At 37.1% G+C, this 19,727-nt stretch overlaps 1 protein-coding gene across 2 annotated transcripts; it reads left to right on the plus strand.

The window, feature by feature from the left end:
* Positions 1-7,987: 7,987 nt before the first annotated feature.
* On the plus strand, positions 7,988-18,360 carry LOC132164233 (SNF1-related protein kinase regulatory subunit beta-1). Of its 2 annotated transcripts, XM_059574699.1 has the most exons (5): positions 7,988-8,431; positions 16,866-17,044; positions 17,177-17,232; positions 17,344-17,533; positions 17,859-18,360. In XM_059574699.1, the coding sequence occupies exons 1-5, from the start codon at positions 8,210-8,212 to the stop codon at positions 18,193-18,195; spliced, it is 984 nt and encodes a 327-aa protein (XP_059430682.1). In that variant the 5' UTR covers positions 7,988-8,209; the 3' UTR covers positions 18,196-18,360. The 2 variants fall into 2 exon arrangements, with proteins under 2 accessions (XP_059430682.1, XP_059430683.1); XM_059574700.1 differs by lacking the exon at positions 17,344-17,533 and having other exon boundaries at positions 7,995-8,431; positions 17,177-17,339; positions 17,878-18,360.
* The last annotated feature ends 1,367 nt before the right edge of the window (positions 18,361-19,727 follow it).

Below are 19,727 nucleotides of genomic sequence, written 5' to 3' on the forward strand. Positions count from 1 at the left end.
TTAATCAACATACGTTTTCACAAAAGAGAGTTCACAGTAGTTCTATAATATATTTCAAAAGAATTGCAAAATATGCATGTTTGATATATATAAAATAGACGTGCAATACGGGAAAAGTAACAACAAGCATCCATGTGAGTTTGTACTCACCTGGGTCGTAAGGCTCCTCCATAAAATTTCTTTGAGACTCCATAACCTCGAATACTGAGAAAAGACCTATCATTAGTTCTAAATCCAACTTAAACAAACCTAGAACATGAAAGCAGAGGCTATCAGACAATTGGCCAAAGTGGCATTCCCTGGAATACTTCTGACGTATGTCCGGGTCCATGGTCGTACGTCCGCCCAGAAGGCTTGTACGTCCGGTCTCGTGGCCGTACGTCCTCCCAGAAGGTTCAGGTAGAACCTCAGTTGGTTTAACTGTCCTTCTATCCTTCCAAACTGGTTCTAAAGCTACTAAGAGGATTCCTAGGACTACCTATCTCAAAATAATGTCTCCATGTAAAAGGAAATATGCCCAACAAGAATTAAACGCTAATCCATGTTTAAACCAAGATTACGGCAACAACATAACTAGAAGCTACAAACTACTAACTAAGCTAGCTATGAAAAGTATAACGACTAAGGAACAAACTAGGCTTAAAAGATTATCTCATTAAGCAAAACCTCAAAAAATCACCTCTTCTTCTCCAAGAACTCACAAAACCCACAAAACACTCACACATGGTTATTAGAGAGCCTGGGGGCAAGAATGGGCGTGGAAGGGTTAGGGGTAGGGGGTATTTATAGGTGAGAAAAAGCAGAATTGTACTATTGTCAGCGTACGTACGGTGGTCCCCCAGCGTACGTCCTCACTAAAAACAAGAGTGTACGTATGATGGTCCCCCTACGTACATTCGGTCCGACAATCCAAAATTTCCAAAATGCCATTCCAGCTGTCCCTAGTGACCCAAAGTCTAAATTAACCCTCTAACTAAACTTTCTAAGCTTAGTTAATTATTTGGGTCACTACAACTGCGCTGGTGCGCTCGAGTGGAAATGACTTGCGCTCGAGCGTTTGTCTACAGTGCGTTTGAGCACAAGTTGGAAGGATTGAGCGCACGTACGGCTTCTCCTTGCGGCCTTGTGCTCGAGTGCGCTCGAGCATACTGAGGTGCGCTCGAGCTCACTACGCGTGGTGTGTCTAGCAGGAACTGCAAAACAAAAACTAAACATAACTCTTTTTTTTTTTTATTAGATAAATAAAAATAAAAGTAAACAAAAATAACAGTTTAAAAACAAAATTAAAATGAACAATTCTAACTAAACTAGTAGAAAAATCAAATCAATCTAGACAAAAAATTATTTTCACAAACAAAACAGTTCCCTGACAGTGGCGCCAAAAACTTGTGAGTTTTAAATGTTACTCACAAGTGCACGAGTCGTTTACAAAATAGCTTTTGCAAGTGCGAGGTCGAATCCACATGGAATTGTGTTTGTGTAAATAAACTTCTATCTAAACTAATTGAATTTTAAACTAGTTCCGAAAATTGAACGATTTTTGATTTGAAAATAAAAGGCATAAACTTAAACAAAATAAAATTAATCAATGGACGAGTGTTAAGGTTTTGGAATCAGGCTCGACAACTCATAGCAACAACTTTCATGTTCATCCATATTTCCCAACGTTTTCAACGACACATTTTATGTATGTTCTATTTTTGCAAAATAAATGAATCAAATCATCCAAAATATCCGTTCTTTGTACAAATCACAAAGTATACCCAAAATAAATTAAATCATCCCATGTATCCATGCTTTGCACAAATCACAAGGGATATCCAACTTAAATCAAATAATCTGATGTATCCTTTGAACAAATGACAATGGATATCAAATATTTAAACAAATAAACCAAGCAATCAATTAAGAATGATCAACAATTAATTGAACATAAACAAAATAATGAAAAATAAAATTCATATCATTGGAAAAGTATCAATTTACATGAAAATTATCCGTTGCTAATCATTTGTGAGGCTTCATCCTCAACCTTAGTTGGAGATTTAGCTTCTCATGGAATTAAAAGAAAATACAGCCACAATTGAATCCATGGAGTAATGAGAAGCTTACAAAATAAAACCAAAATTGAGAGCTCCTAAAGTAAAGAAAAGCCTACAATTTTCTTGTCTTCTCTGAATTTTCGTCCCTAGTAGGCCCCCCTTCTCTTCTGAAATTTCTTTTTCTTTTTATAACTCTATTTCTAGGGTTTTTGGGGGTAAAAACGACGCTGGTCCGTACGTCTAATACATGGCCTATCCGAACAAGCCTTTGCAATGTTCGGACACCTTTTCTTCTCCCGAATGCGCTTGGGCGGTATGAATGTGCGCTCGAGTACACATCCATTCGGACGGGCATTTGTGTTGTTCGGACGTGTGTGCTTCAAAACACCCTCTAGTGGGCACTTGATGCTTCCTTGATGGTTTTCTTCCAAAAAATTGTATTTCTCACTTTAAATCCAGTATTTTCCCTTAGCAACATTCAAAACACTGAAATTACAAAACTAAAACAAAACGTTAGATTATAATACGACTAAAGGATTAACAAATGTAAATTAAGGGGCTCAAATATGCAATATTTAGCACTCAACAATCCGGGTTCTCCAAATCTGTGGAAAACCTACCATTAGTCCTAAGTTCAACTAAAACGAACCTAGAACATAAAAACAGAAGCTATTGGATGACTGGCCAAAGTAGAGTTCCCTAGAACGCTTCAGGTCGTACGTCCGGGCTCATGGCCGTACGTCTAGCCAAAAGGTTCAGGCAGAACCTCATTTGTTCCAAATGTCCTCCTATCCTCCCAAACTGGATCTAAAGCTACCAAAAGGGATTTCTAGGACCTCGTATCTCAAAATGATACATTCAGGCATAAGAAAATCCGTTCAACAAAGGTGAAATGCAAAACCAACTTAAATAAAGATTAAAGAGAAACAACTTAACTAGAAGCTCAAAACTACCAACTAAGCTATCTATGAAAAGTACAGCATAACAACTAACTAAGGAACAAGCTAAGCATAGAAGATTATCTCCTTGAAGCAAAACCTCCAAGAATCACCTCTCCTTCTCCAATAACTCTCAACTCACCAAAAACACTCAAGCAACAACTCTAGGGGGGCAACAAAGGCTAAGTGGGGGCAAGGGTCGTGTAAGGATGGGCTATTTATAGGTGGGAAAAAGTTGTGAGCGTTGTAGGGCTGTTCTGAAAAGTTGTGTACGTACGGTACTATTGGGGTGTACGTCCGCATACTGTTTACCCAGTGAACCGTAGGCTGCATCGTATGTACGGACATTAACCATTGGTCAACCAAAAGTCAGCATACATCCGGGTGGTCCCGCATGCATACATTAGCAGACTATTTGCAGGCTTCCACGTGGTCCCCCACACGTACGTACCGTTAGAAAGTCCAAATTCCCCAAAATGCTCTCCCAGATATTCCTAGTGACCAAAAACTCAAATTATCCTTCTAATTAAGCTACCTAAACTTAGTTAATTATTTAGGTCACTACAAAAACATTATAAGAAATGTCATTGAATTAGGCCAACCTAAAACCTAACAAAAGGTAAAATCCACTCCGGGGTAGCTAAACCCTAAAAATCACTATATGTAGATTTAAAGTAATAGACTAGACGATAGTCACAACCTGGAGGACCTCTAAACTTAGTAAGAACAACAAGCCTCCCAGCTTGTCTTCATCCTGACCATTTTCATGGAGTACATTTCCTCACCGACCCTTTAGTAGATTTCTTTCTTCAAGTAATCATGGCAACAATCTTTGTGTAAGTGAACGAACAGGCAACGCGCTAAATAAGAGCAAAGGGCAGGCCAAAGCTTTATCACGTCCTCTTATTGAACAAACACTCCCGAGACATAGTGCTAGTAGAGAACTATTGAGACTAGCACAGAGAAAAGTATTTCCAAAAAGTCTCTAATGAATAGTGACATGAAAATCATTTTTATAGGAGAATGTTTTACTCTTCACGTCCTAACGGGATACATTTCTCATTAAGATGGGATGAACAAAATCATAGATCTGAAAATTCCACGTCCTAATGAGAAAGCAGTTTCGTTATGACGGGAAGAACAAATGTCACATCTTCATCACATGTCCCGTCCTAACAAACTATATGACGAGAAAACAGGGAGTCCAACATTGGTCCTATTACATGTCCTGTCCTGACGAGGAAACAATAGCTTCAGCTTCAATCCTATTACATCCCCGTCTTGACGCAACTCCTGATGAGGAAACAGTAGCTTCAGCCTCAATTCCGTTACATGTCCTGTCTTGATGAAAGTCATGACGAGAAAACAGTAACCCCCTGTTACATGTCTTGTCCTAATGGTACTCCTGAGGAGGAAACAGTAACTCCTTGTTACATGTCTTGTCCTAACAGCACTACTTACGAGGAAATAGTAAGCTCTTCATACAGTCCCGTCCTGATGGGGTTCGTGATGGGAAAACATAAAATTGTTCAAAAATCCATGAAGACCTAAGTGCTATTTCCTAAAGTTTTAAACACAAAAGAATTACAAGAAATATCATTAAATAAGGCCAAACTAAAACCTAACATTAGACATGGGAATTAAGGGGTAATTGTTGGACCTACAACCTAGCGAATAAGAAAACCTCTAGCATAAAACGAGTAATGCTACAAGTTCCCCTTGAATCCATCCAAGAATAATGTGACTATTAAAATCACAATTGGGCTTGTGAATGATCATTATTGGATTTTGATCAAATGCTGATTTTAATAGCCACATCATTCTTGGATAGACTTAAGAAGGACTTCCAGAATTACTCAGCATAAAACTCATAAACCCGAGAGTATTGTGCTGACCATCACACCAAACCCATTCCCATGTCACGTCAATAACTGCTCCATAATTCCCAGCACGAGGTAAGAGGCGTGAGGGAGGTCATGTGACATGGAATATTTGTTCCAGGAAAGGTTACCAATGAAAAGGCAATACTATAGAAAAATTTACCATCAAAGGCGACCAACCTCGGGTGAAAGGATAATTTTTGTCTCCTTCCCCTAGCCTCAACTTTTTCTCATTCGCTATTTGTTAACTTAAGCATATGAGCTATCTCCACCGGTCAACTTTAACAAGCTCTTTTGATAATATTTATTTTTTAAAAATAAAATAAAATAAAATTTCAGGCACTATATGATTGATACTTTGTCACAAGGAAAACCGTTTTAATAAAATATAACATCTTAACCTAGGTTAACAAATCAAGCTCAGTCCAAGTGATATATCATATATGGTTAAGAAATAGGGAAAAGTCCCCCCCCAAACTGTTAATTAGGACAATGTACCCCCTAAACTACCAAAAATTTGGCAATGTCCCATGCCTGTAAAAAGACAAATATGACCACAAATATTTTTCAATAAGACAAAAATACTCCAATAATGTTTTCTTAGTTTTTTTTTTTTTTTTTTTTTTTTTTTAAAAAAAAAATTACCACACCCTAGTTTTTATTTTTTATTTTTATTTTTAATTTTTCGTTTTTAATTATTTTATTAAGGATATTTTCGACATTGAAAAAACTATTAACAATTTTTGGTAGTTTAGGGAGACATTATCAATTTAATTGTATTTTAAGCGGGAGTACATGAACTTAAAAAGAAATAATCTAAACTTCAAACTAAAATCAAAGCGGTGAAGAAACGAACTAAAGTGAGAATCGTGAATACTTATCACGAGCTTGATTTTATTTTACTCTTTTTCTTCTCTAATTAAACTTTGAACTAAATGTTCAGCTCCATTTTTCAAACAAAAACCGAGATTAATTATTTCCCATAACGTATATAAGCTCTAGAAAATATGCTAGACATTGAGTGGGGTTGACGAGGGTAGATTAGGTAAAGGATTTTATATTCCAGCGTGTTCATAAGAGATAACGTCAATAAAACTATTGGATTAAAGGTATCCTCTTTACATTTTCTACAATCTCTTATCCAGTGTCCATTCATGCTGAGCTGATGCTGCTGTTAAACTACCGAAGGCAATTATTTGACTGCGTTTATGATTGTGATTTTAAAAAATAATTTATATTTAAAAAAAATTATAAAATATAATGCGTTTGACATTACTATATAAAAAAATATATAAGCAAAAATTATAATTTCACAAAATAAGAATAATGATTTATATAATACTGACGTGCATTAACAGTTAAGCACGTCAATGTTATAATATTTATTTTTTACTATTTAAATAATTATTTAATTAAATAATACTGACGTATATAAACTGTTATGCACGTCAATGTTATAATATTTATTTTTTATTATTTAAATAATAATCACTGGCCCACAAAATAAATATTTAATAAAAAAATATTTTTAATATAATTAGCTTTAAAAAGCATCAATATCAAAAACGAAAATTTTAAAATCATTGAACCTGATCCATAATTAGCTGACTGACACCGCTGCTCTAAGCCTCTAAAGACCTTATCCGTTTTTGTTTTTTTTTTTTTTTGGGCGAGCGTTATCATTGCCACGGAGGATAAACAAACAAAAAAAGCAGGCGAAACATTGCTTCAATGGTGGCGGGTCTTAATCACACACGTGGTCTTCGTTTCCCACGTAAGACAACCTCGTAGATAAAATTTATTATAAAAGTATTTGCATCTCCACGCGCCTATCCTCACGCTGTAGCCATCCATGAAAGATCCATCCAAATCAGCAAGGGGGCTAGGTACTTTCATTGTTTCTTTTTTCCTAAAAGTAATTTACCCCCACTAAAATAGCATAAAAAAATAATATTGAGGATTAAATTTAATTTTGGAAAAATTTCACTTATCTTAAACTTAAAATGCCATGAAATTTGCTAGGAGTGTACAAACGAGACGGTTATAACCGCTAATTGCTAACTACATAACCACTTTTGATAGACAATTATAAAAAACTGCTAATCTCTTAAGAAGTGACGATTAGCAGTTTTAAAGATAGAAAAAAGCGATTAATATAAATATATATTATACCTTCTATATTAAAACAACGCCGTTATGGTGTTTAAAACTAAAATGCTGTCGTTTTAAATACGAGTTAGGAATAAAGTTTCATTATTTTTTAGAATACTTTTACCCAAAATTATTTGAATAAGCCCAAAAAATATGCATAATGAAGGTCCAAAACACTTTAAAAAGCTCATATAAAAAAAGTGGCTATAGCCACTAACCATTGGTTATAAAAGAACTGCTAACTGCCGTTATTAAAATCCAATAACCGCATTAAGCCATTGCGGTTAGCGGTTTTAATCAATAACAGATAACCTCAACCGCTTGTATACCCCTAATATTTGCAATATTAATTTAGAATTATCAAAATTTGTAATATTGCTATCTCATGTTTCAACTCCTTTTAATTTTACATATTAGTTACAATTTTCTGATAAATTAAAAAATACACAAGATAATCTGTTTTTTAAATTAAAATAAAAAAAATAAAATTTCGTAGTGTGAATTTAGGTTCTTATTTTATTTTACTTTATTTTTGGTGTTTCAATTAATGTTAAATTTGTATTTTTTTTTTTACTGAAATATAAAAAATATTCCACTTGTTTACTTTATGATTTATTTCTAAGCCCTAACAATATGGATATAATTAAAAAGAGAAAAAAAAACTGAAAAATAAAATATTAACATTACATTTTAATAAAAATAAGTTGAAATTATCATTACAAAGGTCAATGAATCAAGACATTCAGAACAAGCTGTATGTAAAATGCGCTCCCCCGTTGCATGTGGATGTAGCCAATTGGAGCGTGACTGAAAAACAGCGAGTGGGGCAAAGAAAATAGGAATTTTGAATTAAATTAATTTGAGTTTTTATCCATTAGCGTACGGCTTTGTTGTCTGCGCAATAAAGCTCAGAGGCCAGCGCTACGTACAAGTAGGCACGTTCCTTGGGTCCCGTAAATAAACCCAACTTCAGCGTCATTTTGAAAAACCCCTTTCTAAAACATTTTCTTGCACCCCCGCCACCTCGCTGCAACCACCTTCCCCACCTGCATTTCCTCCATCTCTCTCTCTCTCTCTCTCTCTCTCTCTATACATTCATATATGTATGTATGTATGTATAATGCATATATAATATACGTGGAAGATTTACTTGTGTCTTTGGTGGATCTGTGAGAGTGTTTTTGCTGGCGAAAGAGCGATGGGAAACGCCAACGGGAGAGAGGAAGGAGGCGGTGGGATTGGGAGGGACGATGATGATTCGTTATCAGGAAGAAGATCCAACGGTGAATCGGGGGTCGGTTATAACCACGCGCCCAATTCGCATCCGCCAGTGCGCCTGGCGTCGTCGGATTCGATGGGCAACAACACTCCTCCTCAGAGCCCCGGGCGCTCTCGATCCCCCATCCTGTTCGCTCCTCAGGTGCTCTCAATCTTTCCCCTCCTTTCATAATATATGTTTGTATGTGGCTATGTATGTATATACACGCACAACGCACATTGGGCCTGTGAATGCAACAATTTGAATGAGATTTTTTTTTTTTTGTGCTTCATTGGATTTGGAAGTGCTTACAATCACAAGAGAAATTCAAAAAAAGAAAGAAAAAAAAAAAACGAAGTTATAATATCTTATTTTCTCTTGCTTGCTTATTTGGGAGACAGTGGAAGGAAAATAAATGAAAGAAAATATGGGTTTGGTAACTTTTGTTGTTGCAGATAATTTGCTCTCCATAACTCATTTACTAACCAAACAATAGAAAAGAAGGCAAAGTTCAAAATTTTTATCTTCTTTTCCATTCTCTCGTGGTAAACCAAACAGAGTGTTAGTTTACGAGGTCACAAATTTAGTCATTGGGGTATGAGTAATACTTTTGTTGGTTACGTGCATCGTTTTTTCTTTTTGCTTTTTGTGAGAAAAACAAATTTAGTTTATCATGTTTTGATCACTTTATTTTTATCTTTTTGTAGTCAGCAGCTGGTACATTTAGAATTTTGATGATTTGTAGTTTAAATACTTGTATGTAATTTGTGGGAGTTCCAATAAGACATATGGATTTTGGAATCTACAACTTGGCAAAAGTTTGATAATAGATGCGTGAAGATGTAATTTTAAAGATTATAGTAGTTTGGTTCTTTTTTTTTTTTTTTTTGGATAAAGTTTGGTTCTTTTTTTTTTGAATAAGCTAAGTATTATATCCAATAGAAACTGTACGAAAGTACAGGGGCATACCCCATCAAAATGAAAACTTGGTCTAGTGGGCATACCCTTGTAACCGCAACACAAAGGAAATGAAAATTGCAATAACTCTATCGAAACACCTCATCCAAGATTCCTCACGATCTTTGAAGCCATATATCTTTCTGAAATGGTTCAAGACCATGGAAGGTATCAATTCTAGCCTTAACACAGAAAATAATGTCCTAAATGACACAATCGTGTTTAGTTTTTTTGTGGGAGGTTCTTGCTTTCCTTTCTCTTTGTTAAATCACCTCTTTTCCCATACATTTAAGTTGATAGGAAGAGGTAAATTTAATCCCTTAACCATTATTTTAACACTCTCCCTCATGTGTGGGTTCAGTGAGACCCAACATATGGAATATTTAATTGAAATGGGAGTGAATTGACAAAGTCAAGCTTTGATCCTATGACTTTTGGCTTTGATACCATGTTAAATTGCTGGTTATTCCAAAAGTTTATGGAATATACCGCTACAACAAACATTAATTTGCATGTTAGGGTATAAAGGGACTTGCCTTTAAAACTGCGTGACATCCACTCTACATTGTCTTTCTTGCTACTTGGAGACCACCCAATGTTGCACTTATCACAAAGAAGGCATAAGATTTCTATTGAAAATGGCATTAGTGTGGACAAGGATGGCTGGAAATGAATAAACATAATGGTGTTGAAGTACCTATTACTTTTTTTTTATTTTTTTTAGAAAGGGAAAACATTTCATACTCATTCATTGATAAAAGGTCGCGAGCAAGAGTTCTTACAAACAGAGCAAAAAGTTTTGAAGCAAATCATAGTCGAAGCTAAAGTTACAGTCATCAACCAATCAAGCCAAACAAAGGCAACAACATCCGCTAACCCATGACTATTTATCAGGTTTAAGATCAGATCTACACCAAACAGACACCATTCAATGCATAGGTAGCACTTAATCCTCGGCCCTGAGAGCAAAGACTTTCATGCCGAAACTCATCCTCCTCGACCCTATCGCCAGGATAACGTTCACATCCACAACCCAAAGGTCTGGACCAAAAGCAAAACGGGTAGATCATAGAGGGAGGACAAAGCCTGATTACAAACAAAAAAAATAGGAAAGAAAAAATGTACAGGGAAATAAAATAGGAAAGTAAAAAACAAATACATGAAAAAAGGAAATACAACAAAAGGAAGCTCACAATATAGGGAAAATAACAAGAGAAGCACACAAAGCGGATGATAGCAGCCGGAAGAAGGCCGATTGCGTGCTAGCTGGAAACTGACGCAAAGGGTGGCGTTAGAAGCTCATCACTGGGGGACACGTGAAAAGACCCGGCAACTGACGGTGGACGGCAAAGCAGGCGTGGAGAAGATCAGCGGCGCACTCAAAGAAACTAGGGGGAGAGTTTGAGTGAATCTCCAAAGAGTGGCACCCACAAAGTGTGCCAAACAAGCAAAAACAAGAAACAAACACAAACACAATGAGAAGCCAACGACAAAAAGGAAAAAAGTCATAGAAACAAACCACAGCCGGATCGATGAATCCGATGCGAAAGGTGGGATGGACATTGACGGATCCAGAGAGCAGGAAGGCGGGGCACGCGTCGAGGTGGGTCAGACAGAGGAAGGGAGATCGAGCTAAGGCAAGCCGATTCAAAGCCAAGCCCGACCTAGACAAGGCGCGGCAGAGATAGATGGTGGTGGAAAAAGACGGCACAGTGGAGAATGGCTATGCGGGCACAACGGCAAAGGAAGACGGGTAAAACGCCAGAGAACAGGACAAAAAGGAAAAGGGGCGGCACAGAAAGAAGATAACTGCACAAGCCGAAGGGGGAGGGAGGAGGCAATGGAGCTAGGGGCAGCAAGTAAATAGGCTAACTCACCATGCAAAGGGGGCGAGGGGAGGAGGGAGGCATCCAACGGCCGTCCCTCCTCCCCAAACCTGGGTTTACCTTACGTGTGCGGCGCTCTAGAGAAAGAGCTAGTACATGCATATTACTTCTACAACATGAAGATGTGGTTGACCATTCATATGCAAAAATTTAGAAAACAAAAATTAAGGAAGAATAAAGGAAGGTGGAGTTGACAAGTGTCACAAATTAATCTGTTTGGTAGCTTTAATGAAATGATGTGTGTCGATATGGTTACTTTTCCATTTTGTGCATTCTGTGCAAGCCAGGTGTAATACAATAGGAGTTGGATGTCTCTCTTTAAAATGGGATCTCCATTTGTTAGAATGGTAGCAATATTCAACAAATCAACTTAATTGATTTGGCAAAATTCACGTGGCATACTTGTTGGTGTCTAAAATGTCTACTGCATATTGCAAATGGGCACTCCATTTGCCCATTTGGAATGTCAAGTATAAAATATGCTATGCTGGAACCCTTTGTCAACAATGTAATAATCTTCACTTCATATTCTTCCTGAAATTTTGTGACGTCTGTCCTGAGAAGTTTGCAAGTGAAAGCTGAATAATCCTCACTTATAAATATTTGGGAGGTTCATCTCAGCAGTTGGAAAAAGTAATCCTCCTTTAGCATCAGTTTTCCTGCATGCAAAATATGTTTTGGGGTTGTTGAAATGAAGAAATATACCTTTGTTCTTCTAAAAAGACATGGACAAGCACATTAACAATCAATGTGGTCTTATTATCAAGTTTCACTCTAGTGTAATAAAGAAAGACAACCATCTTGCCGTATGCACCGATTTTTTTGGAGGTTGACTAATGTAAAGAGACTATCAAAAGTCAACTCAGAACTTTGTCATTGACTTACCTTTGTGTCCCTCAGTTTTTTTTTGGATAAGTTGTATTTATTAGATATTATATGCAATTGTGCCTAGGTTGGTCTTTGTGCTTTTAATAATATTTTGATTACTTAAAAAAGATGCAGCAATTAATGGTCATTATTTGCACATGTCATGTATGTAGTTGTATAGATTACATGTTATCCTCTCGAGTCATTATCATTTTATTTTTGTAGGAAGTGGTCAAATAGACCATCTCATGTGATCTTTAAAGATCTTGTATTTAAGAGGGTACCATGAGTCTCTCCCCTGGTCCTTTGGAGGTTTTGGCCTATGAATACTATGATAAAATTTTATTGCATTGATCCTGAACAGACATCGTTAAATTCATCTCTTCCTGCTCAAAGATTTTTAATTTGTGATCAATTTGAGAGTACATGTGAGCTTCGAAGAGGAGAATGATATGTTTTTATCCTTATTGCTGCTTCCATTAATTTGACTTCCATTCCTCAACTGAAGTGGTGTGGCTTGGCTGGGAAAATAAAACAGTACAGTATGTGTTGGGTGGGGGGAAGATAGGGAGAGGGAGAGAAAGAGCTTTAGCTGTTTGGTTATTTTTCCTTTACTCTTCCCAATTGCATGAGATTCAGAAGGGAAAGTGTATGCCAGTCAATCTATTTGTGGTTTGTTTTTAGTTTCTGGTTTGGTGTTAGTAAATTGATTCATATGTTTATAATGTCGTATATCAAATCACTTTTTGATTATTTAAGGAAAAGGTGAAGAAGGAAAGCAAAATTATGACTCCGTCTATAACTTTTTTCAGACCATCTAGCACTCTAGCTCTAAGGAAGTCTTGGATTAGGCCAGTCACACAATTTGGCTCTGAATTTTGCTCTATATTTTGTTGTATTTATCACCAAAACAAACATATTGAGACAAAGAAGCACTAGGAGTCAGCATGGAATACGTCTGCATTTAAGGACATCAGGTTTGACTTCTTTAATATATGTTTGATATCATCTATAAAATCCAAAGATTGTGAAGATGTATTACTTGGTACCAGGATGCATATGTAAAGTTGGTTGCTGATAAAGGATGTTGACACAGTGTCAATCCGATGATCTGACTTAGTATTAAAGATGGTTGATCGCATGTTGAAATGTATAGGCAACAAGTTAATGTGCAAAGCTTTGAGGGGTTGAACTTGTTCTCAAGGTGATGATCTAACATTAGGCATAGCAATAAAGATGGTTGATCCCATGTTGATGTGTATAGGCAACAAATATCTACAAAGCAATGAGGCATTGAACTGGTTCCACTGTATTGCAACCCAACTTTGAGATTCTCTTCCTCTGTTTTTAATATTTTATTTTCCAATCAATACCCATATTCATGCAGACTTTGAAACAAAGAACACTTAATGAGTATTAAGAATGACATACTTGGCACTTTAATTTGGATTACTAGGATTTCTCTTGGTAGATTTACTAAAATTTGGTTGAGAAATGCATTCTAAAACTTAGGTGCTTTTAGATTATTTTTAGTCTTAGGGCCTGTCAAATATATTTTAGTTTTTGTAGAACCTTACCTAATTGTAAAGAGAAATTTTTGATGTGTCAGTGTAGTAACAAGATAATGTTTTGTTTCCTACATTCAAGCCCAAAAAACATAACTGCTAATGCACAGGGCTTCATAGATTGCTATTATTTCCAAATTGTTTTGAATCATGACCTGAGAGTTTATGCACATACATGGTGCTTGCATGTGCAAGTGGTGCAAAAGGAAATTAAGGTGTGACGTAGTGATACGATGGAACGTTTTGCACCAGCCCTTAGTTCACTCCTTTGGGGTTGTATTGAAGTGGTAGGCTTCCCAAGGCCTTGGAATGTGAGATGGCCTTAGTAGAGCCTTAGGAAATCCACAAGAGGTTTTTAAGGTATAAATAACAGTAAACGAACAAATAAAACAAAAATAAGAGAAGAAAAGAAAAAAGAAGGAGAAGAAGAATGCATGAGAAGTGGATGCTAAGTCCTGTGGGGAATGTGGAGCAAGTGGAATTGTTAGCCGGTATTTTAGGGTGTGGGGCAGTTACGTTGCCAGTGAAGTACCTTGGTCTCCCGTTAGGAGGCTCTTATAAGTCCAAGCATATTTGGGATGGAGTTATCGAGAAGATAGAACATCGGTTGGCCAGCTGGAAAAGATTGTATTTGTCGAAGGGGGGTAGGGTTACTCTTATCAAGAGCACTCTCGCTAACTTGCCCACTTATTACTTGTCTTTATTCCCTATTCTGGTGAGTGTTGCTAAGCGCATTGAGAAATTACAATGCAATTTCTTATGGGGTGGGATAGGTGAAGAGTTCAAGTACCACTTGGTGAAGTGGTCGCAAGTCTGCACTCTGATTAAGGAAGGAGGGTTGGGTATTAGGAATATATTGGTGTTCAATTGCGCTCTTTTAGGGAAATGGTTGTGGCGATATGGGTCGGAGAGAGATGCTTGGTGGAGAGTTGTGGTAGATTCGAAGTTTGGGAGCTTATGGGGTGGGTGGTGTTCTGTTGAGCCTAGAGGAGCGTTAGGGGTGGGATTATGGAAGAATATTAGAAAAGGGTGGAAAACTTTCAAAGGTGTTACGAGATTTGTAGTGGGGGATGGGACAAGGGTTAGCTTTTGGCATGATTGGTGGTGTGGAGATACAACTCTCAAGATAGCTTTCCCGATTCTTTTTAGTATTGCTTGTGCGAAGGATGCCTTAGTTGCGGATAATTTGGAGATGCTAGGTGGGTCCATTCAGTGGAATGTGAGTTTTTCTAGAGAGGCTCATGACTGAGAGGTGAATGTCTTTGCCTCTTTCTTCCAGGTGTTGCATGAAGCTAGAGTGAGACGATGGTTTGAAGATAGATTATGGTGGAATTCCTCCAATAGAGGAACTTTCAAGGTCAAGTCTCTCTTTTTCTCCTTGGCGTGTTCGGAAGGGAGGAGGTTTCCCTGGAAGAGTGTGTGACGGACAAAGGCTCCTCCTCGGGCAGGTTTCTTTGCGTGGTCGGCGGCTTGGGGCAAAATTCTGACCTTAGATAACCTCAGGAAGCGACATGTGATTGTGGTGAACAGATGTTGTATGTGTAAGAAGAGCGAGAAGACGGTGGATCATCTTCTTCTTCATTGTGAAGTAGCGTCTGCTTTGTGGAGTGCATTTTTTGGTCGTTTTGGGTTATCGTGGGTGATGCTTGGATGGGTTATCGAGTTGCTAGCCTATTGGTGGTCTTTTGGAAGGGGGCGGGGGGTGCCGCGGTCTGGAAGATGGTGCGTACTTTTTTTTTTTTTTTTTTTTTTTGTGTTTATGGAGAGAGGGAAATAATAGGTGCTTTGAGAACTTGGAGAGGTCCTTCGAGGACATTTTATCCTATTGTTTCCATACTTTATATCTTTGGACTATAGCGTTTGTTTTTCCGGTGTCGATTAACTATGATGATTTCCTTGTACGTTTTTCCCCTTCTAGTTAGGTGATCCTCTTTGTATACTTCTAGTGTACTTTGGGACGCCTTACGCTTTTAATAAAATCTACTGATTACTTATCAAAAAAAATAATATATGAGAAGTGGACTGGGAGGAGGGAGGGGAGTCCTTGGACATTTGGACCACAAACCTGTCAAGAGCTGTCTGGAAGTTGAAATCCTTGGGTTTCACTTTCCTGGAGTTTTTATTATGAAATTTAAAGGAAATAAGATCTATTCTCTTGTTTTCTTTTGTATGTGGGCCTTCAAATAATAAGAATATTTGAACAGTACATTGTGCTTCACATAGCTTTTAAGTACACAAGTTAGAAGCAATATATGGAATGGTGTCGTTGGACACATTTGGACCACAAACCCTGTTGAGAGCTGTCTGGAAGTTGAAATTCTTGGGTTTCACTTTCCTGGAATTTTTATTATGAAATTTAAAGGAAATAAGATCTATTGTCTTGCTTTCTTTTGTATGTGGGCATTCAAATAATAAGAATATTTGAACAGTACATTGTGCTTCACACAGCTTTTAAGTACACAAGTTAGAAGCAATATATGGAAACATATCTTTAACTACCGATGACACACAGAAATGAGGCATTTGCTTATATTTGTTCAGGTTTTAACTGGTATGAAAAGGTCAAATATTACGAAATCTCAATGAACTAGATTTTAAATCTTTGCATAACATGATGGGCCAATCAATCTTAATTAGAAATTGGAGGGCTTCATGACAAAATTCACCTGTTCCAATTCAATATAATTCAATGCTATTGGACTAGTCCTGTATTTGAATTTTTATGAAATTATAATTATGATTAATATACTCCTCAGGCTGACTGCATATTGTATGAACTTTCTTTATCACAGCATGGACAGTTTCACTTATCACTAAATGTTTATAAATTTTTTAAGTTTATGGATCTTTTGGATGATTGTAGCTCAAGCTGAGCTAAAATTTTGAAATCCACTAAGATTGGGTTGAATGTAAATTTCAATTGCCAGTCAGAACGTCGATCCTTCTTTATGTTTCTGTGTTTTAAAATGGTCTAATTTTTACATGATATCTTGGATGCCTTGGATGTTATTCGAAGTACGGACAAACTTAGTAGTATTTGATATTTTAGGGATGCGTGCTAGTGCACAATTGCTCACATGCATGCCTATTTTGGTTGATTCCTAGTGTGTGCTAGCTGCAGTAATTTTGTAAGCGACCCATTTTTGCTTGTGGTGGAGAATCTGCAGATTAAACTATGTTCTTGGAATAGTCAGTTCTACTGTGAAAATGATGAGACAATAGTAAAAAATCTGAATGTTGTTTTGACACTGTGAACTAAGGAGCTTTACAATACCCTTATTATTCATTCAAACTGATGGGTTGTCTTCTGTGCATTTGCAGGTTCCTCTAGCTCCCTTGCAGATGGCTGATGGGCCTCCCCTTTTCAATAATATCTGGCAGAATGAGTCTCAGGGAGCTGTTAATCATCCTCCTGAGCCAGGAATCCCCACCATGATTATATGGAACTTTGGTGGTAACAATGTGGCTGTGGAGGGATCTTGGGACAACTGGACAACTAGGTAAACTAAAGTCACTTTTTGATCATAAACATTGACTTTATCCTATCTGGTAAAACTATGAAATGCCATTTTTGGCTTAAAATATACCATGTATGTACAAAGTGTGCTACACGTACTTACTTCTTTTTGCAGGAAGATGCTGCAGAGATCTGGTAAAGACCACTCAATTCTTATGGTCCTTCCATCAGGTATATACCATTACAAGTTCATTGTTGATGGTGAATGGAGATATATCCCTGATCTTCCTTTCGTAGCTGACGAAATGGGCCATGTTTGTAATCTTCTTGATGTTCATGTAGGTGTCTTGCTTACCCTTTATTTTGCATCTATATTCTCCTGTATTGTTTTTTTTTTTCCGAGAGAGAGAGAGAGAGAGAGAGAGAGGAATTTTATGCAAGCATGTACATCAGCTGCTTGTGATGATCCGAATGCCATAAGTGGAAGTGGAACTTACATGCAGACACAGACACATATATATGCTGTAGTAGGGTAATCAACTCTTACTTTGTAACCATAATAGTAGTTCCACTAAGCCATTAATTTATGTAATAGAAATCAATTATCTGGATCACCATTACTTTATCCATTTTTCGTAACAACTAGGAAAATGTAACAATTTAGTTTGTTAGTTTATTCAAACAGACAGATTTCATTTCTTTGGACTCCCAATCAAACAACTTTCACTATATGACTTCACTTTCTTGGACTTTTTTGAAAGATAAAAAAAAAAAAAACTGATTTCCCATGAATTGTGTGGTTCAAGATTGAATTTTGCATACACCATCATTATGATCATCTAATTGTCCTCTGTTAGCTTTTGTTGTTTTGTGCAGGATTATGTGCCTGAAAACTTTGAGAGCGTCACTGAGTTTGAGGCTCCTCCATCACCAGAATACAGCTACACTCAGGCTTTGCCGGCGGAGGAGGATTTTGCAAAGGAGCCATTGGCTGTTCCACCCCAGCTGCATCTAACTGTCCTAGGTATGGAGAACGCAGATGAGGCTTCTTCTTCCAAGCCTCAGCATGTTGTGCTCAACCACCTCTTCATGGAGAAAGGATGGGCCTCCCAGTCTGTGGTTGCCTTGGGGCTAACCCATAGGTTCGAGTCCAAATATGTAACAGTTGTCCTCTACAAACCACTCAAAAGGTAAAACTGCCACTTTTCAAGCTCAACTCTGTAAAGGAAAAGATCATAAATGCTTTTAATGTTAATTATGAAGGTATGTCTGTTTATAGAACAGCTCGAAACTTAACTCACAACCATGTTTGTTCTGCATGCAGCAAAACGTTAATTTCAATCATTTGCTTCTTTCTTATTTACATTTCACATCTACTCTTTTTTATCTTTTTGTTTTTGGGAAAAGATCAAATTAGCTCCCTTTTGCTTTGCTCCATTATTAAAAATTACTCTTTGAGTTTTCAATATTATCAAATAGATGTCTACAGTTCAAGTCATTATCAAATAAATCATTTGGTTCATATTCTGCCAATTTTCTAACTCTTGAAATGTCAATTATGTCCTAAAGAAAGCTAAAACAATGCAAAAATATAACCCAAAAAAAAAAATCAACCGCCCCTTGCAAAGGGCATTATGGATCATAGAAGGGGTAACCAACCCCCTCCACGGTTTGAGACGTACCTTGCACCAACACTTGAATTCTTTTCTGCATGGTTACATCTATAGTTGTTACTATTTCTCTTTTTTATTTTTTTATTTAATTTTTTATGCATTTGGTTTGCCAAGAATGGTGTTGACAGATAGTAAAATGTAATAATAGAAGATAGAAGAGGAATTGGGAATGCTTCTAAACACAAGGTTGGTAGCGGCCCACTTGATGAGGCGATGCGCACGAAAGTTTGCACTTCTAGAAACTCTTGTAACATTCCAAACTTGAAAATGTAGTTTCAATTGAATGTCGGCAATGATTGGAGCAATGGTCCATTCGGTGAAGAAATTCTGATTGTTTATAGCTAAGGTGGAAACCAAAGAGTCACCTTCAATCAACAAATTGTTGCAGCCTTATAAGATAGCAAGATCTATTCCTGTAAGAGCAGACATGGATTTTCCCTTGCTCACATAAGTGGAAAGCAGTTTTTTGGTGAATGCTGAGATGATGTCACCCGATGAGTTGCTTAGGACAGCAGCAGTGACTGAAAAATAAACATTAATAGCAACATCAAAGTTAATCTTCATAGAACCTGTAGGAGGAGGAAGCCAAATAGATTGATCAAATGAAGATGCTTTCCAAGCTTGGAGATGTGTCCGGATGACATTAGAGATGGACTTCAAAGTGTTAGAGACAACCGGGGTGATATGTTTGTGAATCAATTGGTTACGGGCAAACCAAATCTGGTCTAGAACAATCATTGCTGTCAATTGGAATTCAAAAACATCCTTAAAGGGGATGCCAAGCATAGAGTGAGGCCTAAGCAAAATTCTAATCCATGAGGGAATAAAAATATTGCTAAAGGCAGTAGTATCCAAGGGCCATTTTTGGTTTCTCCAAATAATCTTGGCAAAGGGCATTACCATGGCAGAGAGGGCATTCCCACACCTTCGGATCTGAATGAGAGACAAATTTCCCAATGTTTTCTCTAACATAAAGGGCATTCCAACTCAGTTTCCAAAGGAACTGCTTGTGTCTATGTTGGAGTTTTAGGCTCCAAAGAAGGTTCCGGTCAT

The sequence above is a fragment of the Corylus avellana genome, chromosome ca10 (genome assembly GCF_901000735.1).
Source record: "Corylus avellana chromosome ca10, CavTom2PMs-1.0".
Lineage (NCBI taxonomy): Eukaryota > Viridiplantae > Streptophyta > Magnoliopsida > Fagales > Betulaceae > Corylus > Corylus avellana.

Excerpts from the sequence above, each read along its gene's own strand:
- LOC132164233 (XM_059574699.1), top strand. The coding sequence starts at position 8,210 with ATGGGAAACGCCAACGGGAGAGAGGAAGGAGGCGGTGGGATTGGGAGG. Across the intron at positions 8,432-16,865 it reads CCATCCTGTTCGCTCCTCAG|GTTCCTCTAGCTCCCTTGCA; the intron begins GTGCTCTCAATC and ends GTGCATTTGCAG. Across the intron at positions 17,233-17,343 it reads TCTTATGGTCCTTCCATCAG|GTGTCTTGCTTACCCTTTAT; the intron begins GTATATACCATT and ends ATGTTCATGTAG.